At 48.3% G+C, this 18,268-nt stretch overlaps 1 protein-coding gene across 6 annotated transcripts in view; it reads right to left on the bottom strand.

The window, feature by feature from the left end:
- The window catches only part of CRYZL1 (crystallin zeta like 1), a 127,462-nt gene that overhangs the window by 56,935 nt on the left and 52,259 nt on the right, over window positions 1-18,268 (bottom strand). For 3 of the 6 annotated variants that reach the window (XM_063956508.1, XM_063956502.1, XM_063956507.1), the window contains exon 2: window positions 2,833-2,904. In XM_063956508.1, the coding sequence (XP_063812578.1) occupies window positions 2,833-2,898 (66 nt within the window). In that variant the 5' untranslated portion in view covers window positions 2,899-2,904. Of the gene's footprint in view, window positions 1-2,832; window positions 2,905-15,478; window positions 15,500-15,623; window positions 15,696-15,965; window positions 16,065-18,268 lie in introns of those variants that run through there. The other 3 variants (XM_063956505.1, XM_063956504.1, XM_063956506.1) reach the window with 3 other exon arrangements.

An 18,268-nucleotide genomic window follows, 5' to 3' on the forward strand; every position in this document is an offset into this window, starting at 1 on the left:
GCGAACAATCACTAGATGCAGCCACTGAGACGCAGTAAGCGAACAATCCCTAGATGCAGCCACAGGGACGCATTAAGCGAACAATCCCTAGATGCAGCCACAGAGACGCAGTAAGCAAACAATCCCTAGATGCAGCTACAAAGACACAGTAAGACAACAATCACTAGATGCAGCCACAGAGATGCAGTAAGCGAACAATCCCTAGATGTAGCCACAGAGACGCAGTAAGCGAACAATCCCTAGATGTAGCCACAGAGACGCAGTAAGCAAACAATCCCTAGATGCAGCCACAGAGACGCAGTAATCAACCAATCCCTAGATGCAGCCACAGAGACGCAGTAATCAAACAATCCCTAGATGCAGCTACAAAGAGACAGTAAGCCAACAATCACTAGATGCAGCCACAGGGACGCATTAAGCGAACAATCACTAGATGCAGCCACAGGGACACATTAAGCGAACAATCCCTAGATGCAGCCACAGAGCCGCCGTAAGCCAACAATCACTAGATGCAGCCACAGGGACGCATTAAGCGAACAATCACTAGATGCAGCCACAGGGACACATTAAGCGAACAATCACTAGATGCAGCCACAGGGACGCAGTAAGCAAACAATCCCTAGATGCAGCCACAGAGACGCAGTAAGCGAACAATCCCTAGATGCAGCCACAAAGACGCAGTAAGCGAACAATCCCTAGATGCAACTACAAAGACACAGTAAGACAACAATCACTAGATGCAGCTATAAAGACACAGTAAGCCAACAATCACTAGATGCAACCACAGGGACGCATTAAGCGAACAATGACTAGATACAGCCACAGAGACGCAGTAAGCCAACAATTCCTAGATGCAGCCACAGGGATGCAGTAAGCTAACAATCCCTAGATGTAGCCACAGAGACGCAGTAAGCCAATAATTCCTAAATGCAGCCACAGAGACGCAGTAAGCCAACAATCCCTAGATGCAGCCACAGAGACGCAGTAAGCTAACAATCCCTAGATGCAGCCACAGAGACGCAGTAAGCAAACAATCCCTAGATGCTGCTACAAAGACACAGTAAGACAACAATCACTAGATGCAGCCACAGAGACGCAGTAAGCAAACAATCCCTAGATGCAGCCACAGAGACGCAGTAAGCTAACAATCCCTAGATGCAGCCACAGAGCCGCAGTAAGCAAACAATCCCTAGATGCAGCCACAGAGACGCAGTAAGCTAACAATCCCTAGATGCAGCCACAGAGATGCAGTAAGCGAACAATCCCTAGATGCAGCCACAGGGACACAGTAAGCAAACAATCCCTAGATGCAGCCACAGAGATGCAGTAAGCGCAAACAATCCCTAGATGCAGCCACAGAGATGCAGTAAGCTAACAATCCCTAGATGCAGCCACAGAGACGCAGTAAGCCAACAATTCCTAAATGCAGCCACAGCGACGCAGTAAGCCAACAATCCCTAGATGCAGTCACAGGGACGCAGTAAGCCAACAATCACTAGATGCAGCCTCGGGGATGCAGTAAGCTAACAATCCCTAGATGTAGCCACAGGGACGCAGTAAGCGAACAATCCCTAGATGCAGCCACAGAGACGCAGTAAGCCAACAATCCCTAGATGCTGCTACAAAGACACAGTAAGCAAACAATCACTAGATGCAGCCACAGAGACGCAGTAAGCTAACAATCTCTAGATGCAGCCACAGAGACACAGTAAGCAAACAATCCCTAGATGCTGCTACAAAAACACAGTAAGCAAACAATCACTAGATGCAGCCACAGAGACGCAGTAAGCGAACAATTCCTAGATGCAGCCACAGAGACGCAGTAAGCAAACAATCCCTAGATGCAGCCACAGAGACGCAGTAAGCTAACAATCCCTAGACGCAGCCACAGAGCCGCAGTAAGCCAACAATCCCTAGATGCAGCCACAGAGACGCAGTAAGCTAACAATCTCTAGATGCAGCCACAGAGTCGCAGTAAGCAAACAATCCCTAGATGCAGCCACAGAGATGCAGTAAGCGAACAATCCCTAGATGCAGCCACGGAGATGCAGTAAGCGAACAATCCCTAGACACAGCCACAGGGACGCAGTAAGCGAACAATTCCTAAATGCAGCCTCAGGGATGCAGTAAGCTAACAATCCCTAGATGCAGCCACAGAGACGCAGTAAGCCAACAATTCCTAAATGCAGCCTCAGGGATGCAGTAAGCTAACAATCCCTAAATGCAGCCACAGAGACGCAGTAAGCCAACAATCCCTAGATGCAGCCACAGGGACGCAGTAAGCCAACAATCCTTAGATGCAGCCACAAGGACATGGTAGCTGATCTAACATAGGCTGAGTGCAGTAAGGGAGATTACAAGTATCCGCGAACACACACAAAGACGCAGATGCACCCGGGAAAGACATTATTTGCAGTTGGTCAGGAGGAAGTGCAAATAGCAGTGGATGATGATGATGGTCCCTGACAGTAATGAACCACCTGTTACTGGCTGTTTACAAATGCTTGTTGCGCCGACGCCGATAGGTGACGCTTATGGGTGCGTGTTTAATATGATATAATTAATGTAATATTGCACTTGTATAAGTTAATTGATGCATACTTTGGAGTGTTTCTCATGGAAGGGGAGATGTATCAAGTAAAGAGATAAAGTAGAGAAATTGGCCAAAAGCAACCAATCGCTTCTGCCTGTCATTTCAAAGACTGTGCTAGATAAATGACATAAACTGATTGGATGCTTTCTCCACGTGATCTCTCTCCAAGGCTTGATACTTCTCCTCCTCGATACCATCAGGCAATAGGGATAATCAGCGCAGGTAACTGGCGAAAGTACCTTTTCCTGAAACACAAATTTCTCCTCGTCTTGCGGTGTGCCCAGTTGGTAGTATAACCCCTTCATGCTGACCTAAAACACAGACATAGTCGCTCATTATATAGTGTATTTATTATAAAATGGAAACCGGACAGCTTTACTAACAAACATTAATCTAGGTTATATTCTATATTAAACATGAATGACACTCCCAGACTTAGTGGGAGAGAAATGTAACCTTCTAAAGATGACAAGTGGAGATGTTGTCATAGCAACCAGTTAGATTCTGGCTATCATTTTATAGAATGTACATGATAAACGATAACTGGAATCTGATTGGCTGCAATGAACAACTTTCCCAACTAGTCACCTTTAAAAGGTTTACAAAATCTCCCCTTTAAACAAAAAGCAGGTAAATAACACTGATGCAAGTTCTGTATGTACAATGAGTCTAATGCAGACCTGATCGTAACAGCAAATTTGTTAGCAGATGGGCAAAACCATGGGGGTCATTCCGAGTTGATCGCTAGCTGAAAATGTTCGCTGCGCAGCGATGAGGCAAAAAAAGGCACTTCTGCGCATGCGGCGCAATGCGCGACGTACTTTCACAACGTCTGAAGCATTTTTACACAAGGTCTAGCGAAGCTTTTCAGCGCACTGCTGGCCGCAGAGTGATTGAGAGGAAGAGGGCGTTTCTGGGTGTCAACTGACCATTTTCAGGGAGTGTTCGAAAAAACGCAGGTGTGCCAGGAAAAATAAGAATTTACTTACCGATAATTCTATTTCTCGGAGTCCGTAGTGGATGCTGGGGTTCCTGAAAGGACCATGGGGAATAGCGGCTCCGCAGGAGACAGGGCACAAAAAGTAAAGCTTTAGGATCAGGTGGTGTGCACTGGCTCCTCCCCCTATGACCCTCCTCCAAGCCTCAGTTAGGATACTGTGCCCGGACGAGCGTACACAATAAGGAAGGATTTATGAATCCCGGGTAAGACTCATACCAGCCACACCAATCACACTGTACAACCTGTGATCTGAACCCAGTTAACAGTATGATAACAGCGGAGCCTCTGAAAGATGGCTCACAACAATAATAACCCGATTTTTGTAACTATGTACAAGTATTGCAGATAATCCGCACTTGGGATGGGCGCCCAGCATCCACTACGGACTCCGAGAAATAGAATTATCGGTAAGTAAATTCTTATTTTCTCTATCGTCCTAGTGGATGCTGGGGTTCCTGAAAGGACCATGGGGATTATACCAAAGCTCCCAAACGGGCGGGAGAGTGCGGATGACTCTGCAGCACCGAATGAGAGAACTCCAGGTCCTCCTTAGCCAGGTTATCAAATTTGTAGGATTTTACAAACGTGTTTGCCCCTGACTAAATAGCCGCTCGGCAAAGTTGTAAAGCCGAGACCCCTCGGGCAGCCGCCCAAGATGAGCCCACCTTCCTTGTGGAATGGGCATTTACATATTTTGGCTGTGGCAGGCCTGCCACAGAATGTGCAAGCTGAATTGTATTACACATCCAACTAGCAAAAGTCTGCTTAGAAGCAAGAGCACCCAGTTTGTTGGGTGCATACAGGATAACAGCAAGTCAGTTTTCCTGACTCCAGCCGTCCTGGAACCTATATTTTCAGGGCCCTGACCACATCTAACAACTTGGAGTCCTCCAAGTCCCTAGTAGGCGCAAGACACCACAATAAGCTGGTTCAGGTGAAACACTGACACCACCTTAGGGAGAGAACTGGGGACGAGTCCGCAGCTCTGCCCTGTCCGAATGGACAAACAGATATGGGCTTTTTTTGAGAAAAAAAACACCAATTTGACACTCGCCTGGTCCAGGCCAGGTCCAAGAGCATGTTCACTTTTCATGTGAGATGCTTCAAATCCACAGATTTGACTGGTTTTAAACCAATGTGTTTTGAGGAATCCCAGAACTACGTTGAGATCCCACAGTGCCACTGGAGGCACAAAAGGGGGTTGTATATGCAATACTCCCTTGACAAACTTCTGGACTTCAGGAACTGAAGCCAATTCTTTCTGGAAGAAAAATCGACAGGGCCGAAATTTGAACCTTAATGGACCCCAATTTGAGGCCCATAGACACTCCTGTTTGCAGGAAATGCAGGAATCGACCGAGTTGAAATTTCTTCGTGGGGCCTTCCTGGCCTCACACCACGCAACATATTTTCGCCACATGTGGTGATAATGTTGTGCGGTCACCTCCTTTCTGGCTTTGACCAGGGTAGGAATGACCTCTTCCTGAATGCCTTTTCCCTTAGGATCCGGCGTTCCACCGCCATGCCGTCAAACGCAGCTGCGGTAAGTCTTGGAACAGACATGGTACTTGCTGAAACAAGTCCCTTCTTAGCGGCAGAGGCCATAAGTCCTCTGTGAGCATCTCTTGAAGTTCCGGGTACCAAGTCCTTCTTGGCCAATCCGGAGCCATGAGTATAGTTCTTACTCCTCTACGTCTTATAATTCTCAGTACCTTAGGTATGAAAAGCAGAGGATGGAACACATACACCGACTGGTACACCCACGGTGTTACCAGAACGTCCACAGCTATTGCCTGAGGGTCTCTTAACCTGGCGCAATACCTGTCCCGTTTTTTGTTCAGACGGGACGCCATCATGTCCACCTTTGGTAATTCCCAACGGTTTACAATCATGTGGAAAACTTCCCCATGAAGTTCCCACTCTGCCGGGTGGAGGTCGTGCCTACTGAGGAAGTCTGCTTCCCAGTTTCCATTCCCGGAATGAAACACTGCTGACAGTGCTATCACATGATTTTCCGCCCAGCGAAAAGTCCTTGCAGTTTTTGCCACTGCCCTCCTGCTTCTTGTGCCGCCCTGTCTATTTACGTGGGCGACTGCCGTGATGTTTTATCCCACTGGATCAATACCGGCTGACCTTGAAGCAGAGGTCTTGCTAAGCTTAGAGCATTATAAATTTACCCTTAGCTATATTTATGTGGAGAAAAGTCTCCAGACTTGATCACACTCCCTGGAAATTTTTTCCTTGTGTGACTGCTCCCCAGCCTCTCGGGCTGGCCTCCGTGGTCACCAACATCCAAAACTGAATGCCGAATCTGCGGCCCTCTAGAAGATGAGCACTCTGTAACCACCACAGGAGAGACACCCTTGTCCTTGGATATAGGGTTATCCGCTGATGCATCTGAAGATGCGATCCGGACCATTTGTCCAGCAGATCCCACTGAAAAGTTCTTGCATGAAATCTGCCGACTGGAATTGCTTCGAAGGAAGTCACCATTTTTTTACCATGGCCCTTGTGCAATGATGCACTGATTTTAGGAGGTTCCTGACTAGCTCGGATAACTCCCTGGCTTTCTCTTCCGGGAGAAACACCTTTTTCTGGACTGTGTCCAGAATCATCCCTAAGCACAGGAGACTTGTTGTCGGGATCAGCTGCGATTTTGGAATATTTAGAATCCACCCCTGCTGTTGTAACAGTATCCGAGATAGTGCTACTCCGACCTCCAACTGTTCCCTGGACTTTGCCTTTATCAGGAGATCGTCCAAGTAAGGGATAATTAAGACGCCTTTTCTTCGAAGAAGAACCATCATTTCGGCCATTACCTTGGTAAAGACCCGGGGTGCCGTGGACAATCCAAACGGCAGCGTCTGAAACTGATAGTGACAGTTCTGTACCACGAACCTGAGGTACCCTTAGTGATAAGGGCAAATTTGGGACATGGAGGTAAGCATCCCTGATGTCTCGGGACACCATATAGTCCCCTTCTTCCCGGTTCGTTATCACTGCTCTGAGTGACTCCATCTTGATTTGAACCTTTGTAAGTGTTCAAATTTTTTTAGATTTAGAATAGGTCTCACCTAGCCTTCTGGCTTCAGTACCACAATATAGTGTGGAATAATACCCCTTTTCTTGTTGTAGGAGGGGTAATTTAATTATCACCTGCTGGGAATACAGCTCGTGAATTGTTTCCCATACTGCCTCCTTGTCGGAGGGAGACCTTGGTAAAGCAGACTTCAGGAGCCTGCGCAGGGGAAACGTCTCGACATTCCAATCTGTACCCCTGGGATACTACTTGTAGGATCCAGGGGTCCTGTACGGTCTCAGCGTCATGCTGAGAGCTTGTCAGAAGCGGTGGAACGCTTCTGTTCCTGGGAATGGGCTGCCTGCTGCAGTCTTCTTCCCTTTCCTCTATCCCTGGGCAGATATGACTCTTATAGGGACGAAAGGACTGAAGCTGAAAAGACGGTGTCTTTTTCTGCAGAGATGTGACTTAGGGTAAAAAACGGTGGATTTTCCAGCAGTTGCCGTGGCCACCAGGTCCGATGGACCGACCCCAAATAACTCCTCTTCCTTTATACGGCAATACACCTTTGTGCCGTTTGGAATCTGCATCACCTGACCACTGTCGTGTCCATAAACATCTTCTGGCAGATATGGACATCGCACTTACTCTTGATGCCAGAGTGCAAATATCCCTCTGTGCATCTCGCATATATAGAAATGCATCCTTTAAATGCTCTATAGTCAATAAAATACTGTCCCTGTCAAGGGTATCAATATTTTTAGTCAGGGAATCCGACCAAGCCACCCCAGCTCTGCACATCCAGGCTGAGGCGATCGCTGGTCGCAGTATAACACTAGTATGTGTGTATATACTTTTTATGATATTTTCCAGCCTCCTGTCAGCTGGCTCCTTGAGGACGGCCCTATCTATAGACGGTACCGCCACTTGTTCTGATAAGCGTGTGAGCGCCTTATCCACCCTAAGGGGTGTTTCCCAACGCGCCCTAACTTCTGGCGGGAAAGGGTATACCGCCCATATTTTCTATCGGGGGGAACCCACGCATCATCACACACTTCATTTAATTTATCTGATTCAGGAAAAAATAAGAATTTACTTACCGATAATTCTATTTCTCATAGTCCGTAGTGGATGCTGGGACTCCGTCAGGACCATGGGGGATTAGCGGGCTCCGCAGGAGACAGGGCACATCTAAATAAAGCTTTTAGGATCACATGGTGCGTACTGGCTCCTCCCCCTATGACCCTCCTCCAAGCCTCAGTTAGGTACTGTGCCCGGACGAGCGTACACAATAAGGAAGGATCTTGAATCCCGGGTAAGACTCATACCAGCCACACCAATCACACCGTACAACTTGTGATCTGAACCCAGTTAACAGTATGATAACAACAAATGAAGTAGCCTCTGAAAAGATGGCTCACAACAATAGTAATAACCCGATTTTTGTAACAATAACTATGTACAAACATTGCAGACAATCCGCACTTGGGATGGGCGCCCAGCATCCACTACGGACTATGAGAAATAGAATTATCGGTAAGTAAATTCTTATTTTCTCTAACGTCCTAGTGGATGCTGGGACTCCGTCAGGACCATGGGGATTATACCAAAGCTCCCAAACGGGCGGGAGAGTGCGGATGACTCTGCAGCACCGAATGAGAGAACTCCAGGTCCTCCTTAGCCAGAGTATCAAATTTGTAAAATTTTACAAACGTGTTCTCCCCTGACCACGTAGCTGCTCGGCAAAGTTGTAATGCCGAGACCCCTCGGGCAGCCGCCCAAGATGAGCCCACTTTCCTTGTGGAGTGGGCCTTTACAGATTTAGGCTGTGGCAGGCCTGCCACAGAATGTGCAAATTGGATTGTGCTACAGATCCAACGTGCAATCGTCTGTTTAGACGCAGGAGCACCCATCTTGTTGGGTGCATACAATATAAACAACGAGTCAGATTTTCTGACTTCAGCTGTCCTTGAAATATATATTTTTAATGCTCTGACAACGTCCAGTAACTTGGAGTCCTCCAAGTCGCTAGTAGCCGCAGGCACCACAATAGGCTGGTTCAAGTGAAAAGCCGAAACCACCTTAGGGAGAAAATGAGGACGTGTCCGCAGTTCTGCCCTGTCCGAATGGAAAATCAGATATGGGCTTTTGTACGATAAAGCCGCCAACTCTGAAACTCTCCTGGCTGAAGCCAGGGCCAATAACATGGTTACCTTCCATGTAAGGTATTTTAAATCTACCGATTTTAGAGGCTCAAACCAATGAGATTTGAGAAAATTCAAAACTACGTTCAAATCCCACGGTGCCACTGGAGGCATCATTGGGGGTTGTATATGTAGTACACCTTTGACAAAAGTTTGTACTTCAGGAACTGACGCCAATTCCTTCTGGAAGAAGATTGATAAGGCCGAAATTTGAACTTTAATGGACCCCAATTTTAGGCCCATAGACAATCCTGCTTGCAGGAAATGTAAGAATCGACCCAATTGAAATTCTTCCGTTGGGGCCTTTTTGGCCTCACACCACGCAACATATTTTCGCCAAATGCGGTGATAATGTTGTACAGTCACTTCCTTCCTAGCCTTCATCAAGGTAGGAATAACTTCCTCTGGAATGCCCTTTTCTTTTAGAATCCGGCGTTCAACCGCCATGCCGTCAAACGCAGACGCGGTAAGTCTTGGAACATACAAGGTCCCTGCTGAAGCAGATCCCTTCTTAGAGGTAGAGGCCACGGATCCTCCGTGAGCATCTCTTGAAGTTTCGGATACCAAGTTCTTCTTGGCCAGTCCGGAGCCACTAGTATTGTTCTTACTCCCCTTTTCCGTATAATTCTCAGTACCTTTGGTATGAGAGGCAGAGGAGGGAACACATACACTGACTGGTACACCCACGGTGTTACCAGAGCGTCCACAGCTATTGCCTGAGGGTCTCTTGACCTGGCGCAATATCTGTCCAATTTTTTGTTGAGGCGAGACGCCATCATTTCCACCTTTGGTTTTTCCCAACGGTTCACAATCATGTGGAAGACTTCTGGATGGAGTCCCCACTCTCCCGGGTGAAGGTCGTGTCTGCTGAGGAAATCTGCTTCCCAGTTGTCCACTCCCGGGATGAACACTGCTGACAGTGCTATGACATGATTTTCCGCCCAGCGCAGAATCCTTGCCGCTTCTGTCATTGCTCTTCTGCTTCTCGTGCCGCCTTGTCGGTTTACGTGGGCGACTGCCGTGATGTTGTCCGACTGGATCAACACCGGCTGACCTTGAAGCAGCGGTTTTGCCAGGCTTAGAGCATTGTAGATCGCTCTTAGCTCCAGTATATTTATGTGAAGGGACGTCTCCAGGTTTGACCACACGCCCTGGAAGTTCCTTCCCTGTGTGACTGCTCCCCAGCCTCGTAGGCTGGCATCCGTAGTCACCAGGACCCAGTCCTGTATGCCGAATCTGCGGCCCTCTAACAGATGGGCACTCTGCAACCACCACAGGAGAGACAACCTTGTTCTTGGTGACAGTGTTATCCGCTGATGCATGTGCAGATGCGATCCGGACCATTTGTCCAGCAGATCCCACTGAAATGTTCGTGCATGGAATCTGCCAAATGGAATTGCTTCGTAAGAAGCCACCATCTTTCCCAGGACTCTTGTGCATTGATGTACTGACACAGTTCCTGGTTTTAGGAGGTTCCTGACAAGTTCGGATAACTCCCTTGCTTTCTCCTCCGGGAGAAACACCTTTTTCTGAACCGTGTCCAGAATCATTCCCAGGAACAGCAGACGTGTTGTCGGGGTCAATTGAGATTTTGGAAGATTCAGAATCCACCCGTGTTGCTGAAGCACTACCTGGGTTAGTGCTACACCGACTTCCAGCTGTTCTCTGGACTTTGCCCTTATCAGGAGATCGTCCAAGTAAGGGATAATTAATACGCCTTTTCTTCGTAGAAGAACCATCATTTCGGTCATTACCTTGGTAAAGACCCGAGGAGCCGTGGACAAACCAAACGGCAGCGTTTGAAACTGATAATGACAGTCTTGTATCACGAACCTGAGATACCCTTGGTGTGAGGGGTAAATTGGGACATGCAGATAAGCATCTTTTATGTCCAGGGACACCATGAAGTCCCCTTCCTCCAGATTCGCTATCACTGCTCTGAGTGACTCCATCTTGAACTTGAATTTCTGTATGTACAGGTTCAAGGATTTCAGGTTTAGAATAGGTCTTACCGAACCGTCTGGCTTCGGTACCACAAATAGTGTGGAATAATACCCCTTTCCCTGTTGTAGGAGGGGTACCTTGACTATCACCTGCTGAGAATACAGCTTGTGAATGGCTTCCAATACCGACGTCCTTTCTGAGGGAGACGTTGGTAAAGCAGACTTTAGGAACCGGCGAGGGGGAGACCTTTCGAACTCCAACATGTAACCCTGAGATATTATCTGCAGGATCCACGGGTCCACTTGTGAGCGAGCCCACTGATTGCTGAAAATCTTGAGTCGACCCCCCACCGCTCCTGAGTCCGCTTGTAAAGCCCCAGCGTCATGCTGATGGCTTTGTAGAACCCGGGGCGGGCTTCTGGTCCTGGGCAGGGGCTGCTTGCTGCCCTCTCTTACCCTTTCCTCTGCTTCGCGGCAGATAAGACTGTCCTTTTGGTCGCTTGTTTTTATAGGAGCGAAAGGACTGCGGCTGAAAAGACGGTGTCTTTTTCTGTTGGGAGGGGGTCTGAGGTAAAAAAGTGGATTTGCCGGCAGTTGCCGTGGCCACCAGGTCCGAAAGACCGACCCCAAATAATTCCTCTCCTTTATATGGCAATACTTCCATATGCCTTTTGGAATCCGCATCACCTGACCACTGTCGCGTCCATAAACTTCTTCTGGCAGATATGGACATCGCGCTTACCCTTGATGCTAGAGTACAAATATCCCTCTGAGCATCTCGCATATAAAGAAACGCATCCTTTAATTGCTCTAGAGTCAATAAAATACTGTCCCTATCCAGGGTATCAATATTTTCAGTCAGGGAATCCAACCACACTACCCCAGCACTGCACATCCAGGCTGAGGCTATTGCCGGTCGCAGTATAACACCAGTATGTGTGTATATACTCTTCAGTGTAGTTTCCAGCCTCCTATCTGCTGGATCCTTGAGGGCGGCCGTATCAGGAGACGGCAACGCCACTTGCTTTGATAAACGTGTGAGCGCCTTATCCACCCTAGGGGGTGTTTCCCAGCGCGCCCTAACCTCTGGTGGGAAAGGGTATAATGCCAATAACTTCTTGGAAATTAGCAGTTTTCTATCTGGGTTAACCCACGCTTCATCACACACGTCATTCAATTCCTCTGATTCTGGAAAAGCTACAGGTAGTTTTTTCACCCCCCACATAATACCCCTTTTTGAGGTACCAGCAGTATCAGAGATCTGCAAAGCCTCCTTCATTGCCGTGATCATATAACGTGTGGCCCTATTGGAAAATACGTTTGTTTCTTCACCGTCGACACTAGATTCATCTGTGTCGGTACCCGTGTCGACTGACTGAGGTAAGGGACGTTTTACAGCCCCTGACGGTGTCTGAGACGCCTGAGCCGGTACTAACTGGTTTTCCGGCCGTCTCATTTCGTCAACTGACTTTTGTAATGTGCTAACATTATCACGTAATTCCATAACTAAAGCCATCCATTCCGGTGTCGACTCCCTAGGGGGTGACATCACCATTACCGGCAATTGCTCTGCCTCCACACCAACATCGTCCTCATACATGTCGACACACACGTACCGACACACAGCAGCCACACAGGGAATGCTCTAATCGAAGACAGGACCCTCTTAGCCCTTTGGGGAGACAGAGGGAGAGTTTGCCAGCACACACCAAAAGCGCTATAAATGTATATAAACAACCCTAGAAGGTGTTGTTTTTGATATAGGCGCTTTTAATATATCAATATCGCCAAATTATGCCCCCCTTCTCTTTGTTACCCTGTTTCTGTAGTGCAGTGCAGGGGAGAATCCTGGGAGCCTTCCTCACCAGCGGAGCTGAGCAGGAAAATGGCGCTGAGTGCTGAGGAGAATAAGCTCCGCCCCTTTTTCGGCGGGCTTTTCTCCCGGGTTTTAAGAAAACTGGCCTGGGTTAAATACATACATATAGCCTTAATGGCTATATGTGATGTATTTTTCGCCACTAAAGGTATTTAATATTGCTGCCCAGGGCGCCCCCAGCAGCGCCCTGCACCCTCCGTGACTGAATCAGTGAGACGTGTAGCAACAATGGCGCACAGCTGCAGTGCTGTGCGCTACCTTCATGAAGACTGAGGAGTCTTCTGCCGCCTGCTTTCCGGACCTCCGATCTTCAGCGTCTGTAAGGGGGGTCGGCGGCGCGGCTCCGGGACGAACCCCAGGATGACCTGTGTTCCGACTCCCTCTGGAGCTAAGTGTCCAGTAGCCTAAGACTCCAATCCATCCTGCACGCAGGTGAGTTGGAAATCTCTCCCCTAAGTCCCTCGATGCAGTGATCCTGTTGCCAGCAGGATTCACTGAGATTTAAACCTAAAAAAACTTTGTCTAAGCAGCTCTTTAGGAGAGCCACCTAGATTGCACCCTTCTCGGACGGGCACAAAAACCTAACTGAGGCTTGGAGGAGGGTCATAGGGGGAGGAGCCAGTACGCACCATGTGATCCGAAAAGCTTTATTTAGATGTGCCCTGTCTCCTGCGGAGCCCGCTAATCCCCCATGGTCCTGACGGAGTCCCAGCATCCACTAGGACGTTAGAGAAACTACGGTAGTTTTTTCACATCCCACATAATACCCTCTTTTGTGGTACTTGTAGTATCAGAAATATGTAACACCTCCTTCATTGCCCTTAACGTGTGGCCCTAATAAGGAATACGTTTGTTTATTCACCGTCGACACTGGATTCAGTGTCCCTGTCTGTGTCTGTGTCGACCGACTAAAGTAAACGGGCGTTTTAAAACCCCTGACGGTGTTTTTGAGACGTCTGGACCGGTACTAATTGTTTGTCGGCCGTCTCATGTCGTCAACCGACCTTGCCGCGTGTTGACATTATCACGTAATTCCCTAAATAAGCCATCCATTCCGGTGTCGACTCCCTAGAGAGTGACATCACCATTACAGGCAATTGCTCCGCCTCCTCACCAACATCGTCCTCATACATGTCGACACACACGTACCGACACACAGCACACACACAGGGAATGCTCTGATAGAGGACAGGACCTACTAGCCCTTTGGAGAGACAGAGGGAGAGTTTGCCAGCACACACCAAAAACGCTATAATTATATAGGGACAACCTTATATAAGTGTTTTCCCTTATAGCATCTTTTTTATATATTTCTAACGCCAAATTAGTGCCCCCCCTCTCTGTTTTAACCCTGTTTCTGTAGTGCAGTGCAGGGGAGAGCCTGGGAGCCTTCCCTCCAGCCTTTCTGTGAGGGAAAATGGCGCTGTGTGCTGAGGAGATAGGCCCCGCCCCTTTTTCGGCGGCCTCGTCTCCCGCTCTTAACGGATTCTGGCAGGGGTTAAATATCTCCATATAGCCCCCGGAGGCTATATGTGAGGTATTTTTAGCCAAAAATAGGTTTTCATTGCCTCCCAGGGCGCCCCCCTTCCAGCGCCCTGCACCCTCAGTGACTGCCGTGTGAAGTGTGCTGAGAGGAAATGGCGCACAGCTGCAGTGCTGTGCGCTACCTTAAGAAGACTGAGGAGTCTTCATGCCGCCGATTATGGACCTTCTTCTTGTTTCAGCATCTGCAAGGGGGCCGGCGGCGAGGCTCCGGTGACCATCCAGGCTGTACCTGTGATCGTCCCTCTGGAGCTAATGTCCAGTAGCCAAAGAAGCCAATCCATCCTGCACGCAGGTGAGTTCACTTCTTCTCCCCTAAGTCCCTCGTTGCAGTGATCCTGTTGCCAGCAGGACTCACTGTAAAATAAAAAACCTAAGCTAAACTTTTCTAAGCAGCTCTTTAGGAGAGCCACCTAGATTGCACCCTTCTCGGCCGGGCACAAAAATCTAACTGAGGCTTGGAGGAGGGTCATAGGGGGAGGAGCCAGTGCACACCACCTGATCCTAAAGCTTTACTTTTTGTGCCCTGTCTCCTGCGGAGCCGCTATTCCCCATGGTCCTTTCAGGAACCCCAGCATCCACTAGGACGATAGAGAAAACGCAGGCGTGGCTGGGAGAACGCAGGGCGGGTTTGTGACGTCAAATCCGGAACTGAACAGTCTGAAGTGATCGCAAGCTTGGAGTAGGTCTGGAGCTACTCTAAACCTGCACAGTTTTTTTTAGTAGTCGCTCTGCGATCCTTTCGTTCGCACTTCTGCTAAGCTAAAATACACTCCCAGAGGGCGGCGGCTTAGCGTTTGCACGGCTGCTAGCGAGCGATCAACTCGGAATGACCCCCCATGTGCACTGCAGGTGGGGCAGATGTAACATGTGCAGATAGAGTTAGATTTGGGTGGGGTGTGTTCAAACTGAAATCTAAATTTCAGTGTAAAAATAAAGCAGCCAGTATTTACCCTGCACAGAAACAAAATAACCCACCGAAATCTAACTCTCTCTGCACACGTTACATCTGCCTCCCCTGCAGTGCACATGGTTTTGCCCAACTGCTAACAAATTTGCTGCTGCGATCAGGTCTGAATTAGGCCCAACGTTTGTTTAGCAGCTGTCACTGACACTTTGTATTTGTTACTTTGTTACAGTATGAACCTCATATACTACTATGCATAGAACATCTCTGTATCAGTAGGAAATATATGAGTACTGCAGCACGGACAGCAGTGTGCCAAACCTCCACACAGGCAACTGAACCTTTCCTATGCAGCACTGTCTGCCATAGAACATCATCTGCAGCACATAAATACCACAGCGGCTGATGTCCCTTCTTCCCCAGTCCCAGGAATATGACATATGCCTGGAATGCGGAAACAGGCAGAGAACTGCTGAATAAGCAAGAGGGTGCAAAATAACAGGAACCCTTCTCTCTTCCCAGGCCCGGCCTCTGCTCACCCGGTGTCCCCTGAGCTGAATGAATGGGAAAGCTTTCCTTGTTCTGCTGCCAAACTGCAAGAGAGGACTGGAGGAGGGGGAGGAGCATCACAAGGGGGCGGTAATGCCCTCATTAACTAGTTACTGTCAGTGCAGTCTGCTGCACAATGCCACGCTGTAGTGTGCATGCCTATCTGCACGATGAAATATAAACAATATTATTCAATTTAAACAGTATTTTACACAAATACACATTTTGGCTAAAACTCACATCAGTGGTGTACAGTATATAATATTGCATGCTTTCATAGATATCAAATACAGTGTTGACCTTTGGTGACTTGATGCAGATGTCATATTTACCAAGTTGCATTGTGGTCCTGATGCAGAGATAGACGCTAATGCAGCTGCAAGTGCGATTTTCTTTGCCTAGCGACTACTGATATCAGCAAGTGACGAAGCCGTCCAGAAATAAAGAGAGGCCCAATCGGAGCTACCGCAACTCATTCACAAATTGCATACACATTGTCAGCCTATATTCAAGAACAAGGAACATCTGGCTTAAGGGTAGACCTATGGCTACGCAGACAGGACCTGAAAGTAGTCCTGCCAGCGCCATGTTGTTGTACAGTAGAGCTGGTAGCTGGCGTCAGAGAGGCCATGACACGTCAACGTTTTAACAACCACTCCCCACTAACACCACGTTTACACCCCTAAATGGTCACTTCCTGTCAATCACTCATTGCGTGAGGGATCGCAGCGGCATCTTGACATATGCGAACGCAGCACATGAGCAGTCTGCCAATAATCGCTCCGTTGCATGGATCATTGGCTTTACGCACATCTCTGAATCAAGCCAAGTGTGACAAGCGGCATATAAGAACACATGTATCACTGTATGGCTTTTCGCAGGATAGCATAACAGTGACAATGTGCTAGATAAGGCGCTTCCTGGATACATATTCCATCTGGTTGGATATGAAATCCCGGAAGTCGGGATGCTGGCTGTCATTATCCTGATAGCGGCATCTCGCCTGCCACTCTATGGGTGTCGTGGACACCCAGGAGTGGGAATAGCCCTGGCGAAGCTGTCGGCATTCTCAGCTGTCGGGATTCCTGCGTCTGGATCCTGACAGACGGGATATTAACTACATCCCATTCCATTTGCTTTTAATGGTCTTTCTTCAAGAAGCAGATTGGTATTACCAGGGGACACACTCAGCTTGATGTGCTCCTGTGAGAAAACACCTGAGCAGAGACACAACACAAGCGTAGATACCCTATACGTAATGTAAGACATTATGGGGGTAATTCCAAGTTGATCGCAGCAGGAATTTAGTTAGCAATTGGGCAAAACCATGTGCACTGCAGGGGAGGCAGATTTAACATGTGCAGAGAGAGTTAGATTTGGGTGGGGTGTGTTCAACTTCAATCTGCAATCTAATTTGCAGTGTAAAAATAAAGCAGCCAGTATTTACCCTGCACAGAAATAAAATAACCCTGTCACGATCCGGGTATCTGGACGCCATTTCTTACCCATCGGATGCCTCCTAAGGCTGGCTCAGCGCTCCAGGACCGGATCCCATCTGTTATCCTAATGTTCACATTCCTGCATCCTCTCCTGTCTCTCTGAGACGCTGTCACAGTAACGCCTTATTACATCTGGCATGGCGTCTCCCGCGGCCTCCGCCGCCGTCCCTGAGCTTCTGCATGCAGAGTGTCAGAGTGGCGATTACGTCAGCCGCGGCCTCCGCTGTGTCCGCGTGGTTGGATGTGCACTTGTCAGCCTGGCGTCTCCTGTCTCCAGTGGCCGGCGCCGCCATTACTGTTTTCATTACCACATGGATTACAAACCAAACTTCCCTCCAAGTGTCTGCATGGGCGCAGCCATCTTGGATTCTGTCAGCTGATCATTTCCTCCAATCTGTTGTCAGTATTTTTAATCTGCATAATTGCCAAGCCAATCCCTTCCTTGCTGCAGGTATAAATACACTGTGCCTGAGCAAGGAAGGCGTCAGTGCTTTGGTTGTCAAACCTAGTTCCTGTTTGTCTCTCTCCTGTGATTGTCTTCCAGGTTCCAGCTCCTGTCTCAAGACTTCCACCATAGAGACCCGCACCAGCATTCCACCTGCGGTGTAGCCTGACTCTCCAATCCATTGTGGATTCATCTGTTTCCAGCTACAACATTACCTGCTTCCAGCTTAGCTTCCAGCAGAGTACAGCTTTCCTTAAAGGGCCGGTGTCCTTTCTACACTTTACCACTCTCCACCGGTATTATTATTTCTCCGCTCTCAAGTTCTACATTTCAGTTCATATTTCATCGCTCCCAAGTTCATTTATTATTTAACTGGTTCCAGCCAGTATCCACTCCGTGCTAACAACAGTCTGGTTCCAGCCAGTATCCACAGCAGCTGTTTTACCTTCAGCAACCCAGCTTTTCCTGGAACACCAGCTGGCACAATCCTGGGTTATCTCCATTGCTACAGTCGGGCCTGGTAAGGACTTTCCATCTAGAAGATCATAAGAACTATCTCACACTACCAGTGCCCTGTGGCTCCTGCCATCCTGTAGTACCCAGGAACTGTATTTATTCTTTGCTGACTTTTACGTTTTCTTTTACTGCTGCTGTATTGCGGAGTTGTCATAATAAACATCATTGACTTTTA

The sequence above is a fragment of the Pseudophryne corroboree genome, chromosome 2 (assembly GCF_028390025.1).
Source record: "Pseudophryne corroboree isolate aPseCor3 chromosome 2, aPseCor3.hap2, whole genome shotgun sequence".
NCBI classification, from domain to species: Eukaryota; Metazoa; Chordata; class Amphibia; order Anura; family Myobatrachidae; genus Pseudophryne; species Pseudophryne corroboree.